This window comes from Lepus europaeus, chromosome 22, assembly GCF_033115175.1.
Source record: "Lepus europaeus isolate LE1 chromosome 22, mLepTim1.pri, whole genome shotgun sequence".
Lineage (NCBI taxonomy): Eukaryota > Metazoa > Chordata > Mammalia > Lagomorpha > Leporidae > Lepus > Lepus europaeus.
This window is the reverse complement of record NC_084848.1, coordinates 30,680,222-30,686,835: the sequence shown is the minus strand read 5'-3', so window position 1 is coordinate 30,686,835 and position 6,614 is coordinate 30,680,222. Positions and strand designations below refer to the sequence as shown.

General features: G+C 54.9%; 1 protein-coding gene across 1 annotated transcript in view; it reads left to right on the top strand.

The window, feature by feature from the left end:
• Positions 1 to 2,660: 2,660 nt before the first annotated feature.
• TTC9 (tetratricopeptide repeat domain 9) overlaps positions 2,661 to 6,614 on the top strand; it is a 31,063-nt gene continuing 27,109 nt past the window's right edge. Inside the window, exon 1 of the mRNA XM_062181671.1 lies at positions 2,661 to 3,081. Coding sequence (XP_062037655.1) covers positions 2,679 to 3,081 — 403 coding nt within the window. The 5' untranslated portion in view covers positions 2,661 to 2,678. The remainder of the gene's footprint in view (positions 3,082 to 6,614) is intronic.

Sequence of the window (6,614 nt, the reverse complement as noted above, 5' to 3'; positions counted from 1 at the left end):
GCGGCAGCCATTGGAGGGTGAACCAACGGCAAAAGGAAGACCTTTCTCTCTGTCTCTCTCTCTCTCACTGTCCACTCTGCCTGTCAAAAAATTAAAAAACAACAACAAAAAAAAAACAGTACTCTGGAGGCAGGCACTGTGGCATAGTGGGTAAAAGCCACTGCCTGCAGCACCAACATTCCACATGGGCACTGGTTCAAGTCCCAGCTGCTCCATTTCCAATCCTGCTCCCTGCTAATGTGCATGGGAAAGCAGTGGAGGATGGCCCAAGTCCTTGGACTCCTGCACCCACATGGGAAACCTGGAAGAAGCCCTTGGCTTTGGCTTGGTCCAGCCCTGGCCATTGTGCCTTTTTGCGGAGTGAACCAGTGGATGGAAGACCTCTCTCTCTCTCTCTCTCTTTCTCTGTCTCACCCTTTCTGTAACTCTCTCAAATCAATAAATAGGAGCTGGCGCCGCGGCTCAATAGGCTAATCCTCTGCCTTGCGGCGCCGGCACACCGGGTTCTAGTCCCGGTTGCTCCTCTTCCAGGCCAGCTCTCTGCTGTGGCCCGGGAGTGCAGTGGAGGATGGCCCAAGTGCTTGGGCCCTGCACCCCATGGGAAACCAGGAGAAGCACCTGCCTCCTGCCTTCGGATCAGCGCAGTGCACCGGCCACAGCGCACCAGCCGCGGTGGCCATTGGGGGGTGAACCAACGGCAAAGAAAGACGTTTCTCTCTGTCTCTCTCTCTCACTATCCATTCTGCGTGTCAAACAAACAAACAAACAAACAATCAATAAACAAATCTTTTTTTTTTAAAGAGCCTTCTGTACAAATAAAGATGCAATACAGAAGTTAGGCATTACATTAAAATATTAACAGACTGTATCTGGGTGTCAGTATAGGGTTAGGGCTTTCTTCTTTACGCTGTTCTGTATTTTCCAAAATCCTACTTCAGGAGGCATACAAATCACCTGGTAATCTTGCTAAAATGAAGCTTCTGGGTCAATAGATTTGGGATCTTGCAGGTCCTGCATATCCAAGAGGCCTGAGTGATGCTACCAGAGCAAGTGCCACCGTTTGAATAAGCAAGGTGTGGCAGCAGCACATCTGTACCAACTGAGGGCTTGTGGCTGCCAGTACCAATGTCCAGAGTCTCCAATTTAGTAAGTCTACGTCCGACTTGAGAATTTGCATTTTGAACAGTTTCCCAGGCAATGCTGATGCTGCAGGTCTGGAAACCACACTTGGACAACTGCTGCTTTAGAACATTTTTTTTTTCTTAGCGGGGGGGGGGGGGGCACAAGAAATGCCAGTGTTCTTGGTTGCCTCCAAAGTCAAATCTTTACTCTCCATCCAACAGCCTGTGTAATGCAACCCTGTCATTTCCCACAGCTTCTATTTGGGCCTCCAAAGCAATCTGCTATGCACTAAACATCAGGACCCCTGCCGGATTTCGGTTCCTTCCATTTCCTCCTGCACAAATCCTACCTTTCCTTCAAGGCCTTCAACTGCTATTTTCTGTTATGCCTGGGAGCCTCCAAAACGGCCCTCCCCACCCCCGCCCCAGGGCTCCAGGGCCGTTTCTGATCCTCCCAATCTCTACCTGGTGCCTTGACTGTCGTGGATTGTGTTGACAGTGAATCTCTTAGGGGTACAGGAGTGACTTGCTCATCTCTGCCTCTTGGCCTTAGCAAATCCTAAACAGACAGCTGCCACTCATGGACTCAAAGAATGAATGAAGGTATAGAGCCTGCTGGCCAAGGGCACGAACTATCCTGTAAATGGAAACCAGAACCCTATGCACGCCAAGCCTGATGACCGAAAGGAACAGGTGTTTTCCATCTCTGATATCTGTGATTCATTGTGCACAGCTGTGCGCGCGTGCGTGCGTGTGCACACACATACACACCCCTCACAGTACACGACGCCCCACGGCGAAGGGCAGAGCATGTCCATGTCCTGGGCGCTTCGGGAGCCACACACCCAAATACACCTCAGCGACCACCTGCGTCCACGAAAGGGAGGCCCTGCCCCCCTTGAAAATAGTACTGCCTTGCTGCAAAGAAGGGGGAGCTAGGGGTTGTGCCCACGCCCCGGGTGCTCGCCGCACCTTGCTTGTGAGCAGTCCAGAAATCCATCGAGAGCGAGTCTGCACGCCCTGCCTCGCCACCGCCCTCACCCCCACTCCCACCCACGCACGCACACGCCCCTTCCCCCATTAGGCTCTTCCAGACCAGGCGCGTCTCCGAGAACCGGATTGAATGGGAAAGAGTGGGGCCGCCTTTGTCACTAATCCTCCCCCACCCCCTCGGCGAGCCAAGCTTCTTCCGGGTCAGCGACAATCGCCGCCACCCCAGTCGGGCCCGCTGTCCCCCGGCACCGAGAGCCCCTGGGCGCGCGAGGGCCGGGCTGCCGCGGCGGGCAGGTGGCGGGCGGGGAGGAGGGCGGGCAGCGCGCGAGTGGGGGAGGGAGGCGAGCCGGGGCGGGCGATCGGAGCAGCGGGAGGAGCGGAGAGCAGCCTCCGGCAGCTGGCGAGGAGAATGGGAGTGCGGGGCCACCGGCCGCCGCGGGGTATCACGGCCGTGGCCGAGCCTGCCCGGCGCGGAACCGGCGCCCGCCGCTTTTAAACCCCAGAGGGCGCGGCGGCAGCGGCGGGCGGATCGCGACGCGCGCGGAACGCCCGGGCGGTGGCCGGATGGAGAGGAAGGGTTCGGCAGCCGGGGCCAAGGGGAACCCGAGCCCGCCCGCGGCCGGAGAGGGGCAGCGGCCCCCGCCGCCGCTTTGCGCCCCGGGCGGCGGCGGGGCCCCAGCGCGGGGCCAGGCTGGGGCGGCGGCCGAGTCCGCAGAGCTCATCCGGCGCGCGCACGAGTTCAAGAGCCAAGGGGCGCAGTGCTACAAGGACAAGAAATTCCGCGAAGCCATCGGCAAATACCACCGGGCACTGCTGGAGCTGAAGGGGCTGCTGCCGCCCCCCGGGGAAAGGGAGCGGGACTCGCGCACGGCCTCCCCGGCCGGGACCCCCAAGCTCGGCCGCCTGTCGGACGAGCAGAGCAAGACGGTGGAGGCCATCGAGGTGGACTGCTACAACAGCCTGGCAGGTGAGTCTCGCCGCGCCTCGCCGCCTGCGCTCCGCCCGCCCAGCGCCGGGACCCGGTCCTGCGCGTCCCGCCGGACCACTGCGGCGCGCCCGCACCGCTCTGGGGAGGTCAGCCTGGGAGGGGGACGCTTCGGGAAAAGTGTGACTTTCAGCATTCTGCCTTCCGATGGCGCCCCTTTCCTTTGCATGTATCGTAAATCTCACTTACAAATGACTGGACAGAGAAGGGACCTGGCTGGTCTGGCGACGACAGCTGCTGGTCCCGCCCGCCAGCAGACCTGGTCCAAAATGCAGGAACAGTGCCTAGGGTGGGCCCCACCACCCACCCCTTGCCAGGCGTTGGCCTGCGGGCGGGTCCTAAGGACAGCCAGTGCACCTGTCTGCTCTCCCAAGATATCATTGATACCAGAGTGGCCCCTGCCACCCCCAACTAACCACATCCCCGTGAGTAAGGCCCTAACCCAAGTTCTTCGGTCCCAGTAACAAACCGGAGTTTGCCACAATGACTTCAGCATCTTGAGCAAAATGGATTCCAAAACGCCCCCTCTTCTCTCTGAGCTCTGCTGGGGCTCCTGGTTGCCGGGTGAGGGCTGTGGTCCCACAGGGCAGCCGGTTGGCTGATGGGCATGAGCTCTGCTGCATTCCCGCCCTCCTGCCTGCCCTGGGTCCCACCTGAGGCTTGGAGTGGGAGAGAGGGGGACCCTTCTGTTAGGCTAAGGTGTGCATTCCAGAGTTCACATTGAGAATGAGTGCCAAAGTCTGGCCTACAATTTTTTTTTTTTTTTTAACTTGGACACAAGAAAATTTAGAGTCTTTCAAAAAGGAAGAGTGGTCGTGTGTTTGAAAAGCACCCTCTCATCTTCTCCCACCCCACTGGGTGGGGTTTTGGCGTTGTTGAGCTGCTCTGACCAAATAAAAGACCATTCTGCTAGTACCTAACGCTTGAAGTTGCCTGAACTTGCCAGGGTCTGTTAGAGCAGAGGAGGGTGGAGGGTGTGACCAACCGGATGTGTCTGGTACCCAGGCCCTTGGGGGATGTAAGTTCTGATAAATCTACTCTGTCCCTCCCTGTGAGGTCCCCTGCACCCTCCCACAAGGCCATGTTCAGTATCATCTGTACCCAAGCGAAACTCAGGGCAAGGGAGGCACCTTGTCAATGGTAGAAATAGCGGGGCTGGTGGCAGCACTGGTAATAATGGCAGCAAACACGGCAGTACAGCAGTTTTTCATCCCATTAGGAGGTATGGATTGATTCCCTGTATTTCCCATAAGTCTCAGGCATCCTGGCGGCTGCCCAGTGACTAAAGGGCAGAGCAGGCCTGTGTGGAGGGAGAGGCACTCTGGAGAGCCAATGCAGTGATCTCAGAGGCTCAGTCTCAGCCGTGAGCATTCTAGGGCTCCCCCTCACCCTGCCTTTGGCCGCCAGCCAGTGGCTAGCGCTGCCTGCCCTCCACCCCAGAAGTGGTTACATTTCCTTGAAACCAGAGATGTGTCCTTGGGCAGGCCAGCCCAGTCAGGGCGGGGCTGAGTCTGGACAGCTCCTCCACTTCCATCCCCACCCTGCACACACTTGAGAGAACTTGGGCAGTGAGTGAATGCAAAGTTGCAATAGTGGTTTTTCCACCTCTGCTACTTTGTCCAGCACCCGCCACTTATTAATGCTTTATTGTGTGCACACTTAGGCATGCCAGGTACATTGTCTTTTTCATCTTTATAATGTATATAAAACAAACACAATGACTTCCACCTTCGGCTTTGCAGAGGAAAATCTCAAGGTCCCGAAGCCAGCCACCTCCAAGGGCAAGTCGGCACACCTTGGCGTACAAAGGCAGCGTCCTCTGGGCCTCTTTCTCCCCCTGAGCTCAGTCTCAGGTTAAAAATGCCTTTGGGACCTCTGAGCCCTGGTAACCAGGAGAAAGAAATCCAATCTCTTGCTTCTAGGCTCTGATAGGACTGCATGCTTCCCAATGTTGTTATGGTTCACGTAAGAAAATTAGCAGAGCTAAAATCTGTATCCTGTGTGGGAACAGAAAGTCCAGCAGCTGGGAGGTGGGGTCCCACCTGGAAGGCACTCTGGGGACAAGCAGAAGGCTGCTGCTGGCTTCCTTCTGGGCAGTGAGTGAAACTGGTTTCTGCTAACTCAGAAGTCCCAGTTAATAGGAAAGTGCCCTTTCTTGTTGGGTTTCAAAAGTAATCAAAATCTATAACATGTGTTTTCTTTAAGAAAACGCCAGAATATTTAGAGAGCAAAATACAAAATTACTTGTAATCCCATCACCTAAAGAGACCCATTGTGGTGTCTTTCCTTCCTGCATGTTTTCCTATCTGTAAATGTCAACTGTTTACCAAGCTGGGGTCCCCCTCTATATACAATCATACATCTTGCTGTTAGCCCCACTTAGCATTATGCTAGCAGTGTGTTTACATTTCATTAAAATATTTTTGTGAAGATTATTTTAAATGGCTGTGTACATTTTTAAACATGTGTTTACCGTTATCTTGAATAGAAAGGAAGGAAAGATGTGTTCACTGTCGTTTGCTCCTGAACAGGGCAGCACAACCCATGAGGGCCTCTGCTCAGGGGAAGGAGGCCAGCAGCTGCGAGTTCATTCTGGCACAAAGGCAGCTGACCCTGCCATCCTGGCTACAGAGCTAGGTGAGCAGCCTGATGGGCTCCAGGCAAGAGCAGTTGGAAGATAATTCTTCAAAAGATCTGCCCTCCCACATGGAGCCATGCCTAGGGAGAGAGGCCTGGGGCTTAGAAAGAACATGGACTAGCCCAGAAGTACCAGAATTCCTCTGTGCTGCTTAGAGCTTCTGTGCTCCAAACAAGAGGCTGTTGTGAGGCTTCCGGAGGAAACCCAGGTTCAGCAGACCCTTGTACTCTGCACAGAAGGCCCCAAAAGAATAGCGAGGAAGCAGTTAGAAAGCACTAAGAGATGTCAGTCAAGAAACCCTTTGGGTGGCTTGAGGGAACCACATGAAGGGTGCACAGGCAATTTACAAGGTACTCCAGGTTGTGGTCTGTTCTAACTTGGATGTCCTTTTGTTTGGGAGAGATCTGGCCCATTTGTGCAAAGTCCCTGGACATGATTTCGCACATCTCATTTTCCAGGAAACTCAGGGAAAGAAATGTTCCTATAGAATTTCAAATAATTCTGTTGCAATAATTAGAAAAGATATTGTGATCCCCCTGGGGAGATACAGGAATGAGATCCTTACCAAGGCTACAGAGGAAGCATGTGTAGGCCTGTTCGTCAACTCTTGCTGACCTTGGTTAAGACACAAGACTCCCTGGGGCTTTGGGATGGTCATTGCAGAACCCGGGGAAGGACAGAGCCTGCTGCCCTACATCTGTTCCTGTGGGGCTGTGGTGGCTCCAGCTGGGGTGTGATCAAAGGAATGCAATACTTAATGACTTTCTCTATTTTCAAATGACTTTCGAGGCTCCAGTGCCAACCGTGGGATGGAGGCCAGCAGTCCATGGCCTGGGAGCTGAGGGCTAGTAGCTTGCACCTCTCTGTGGCATTTCTC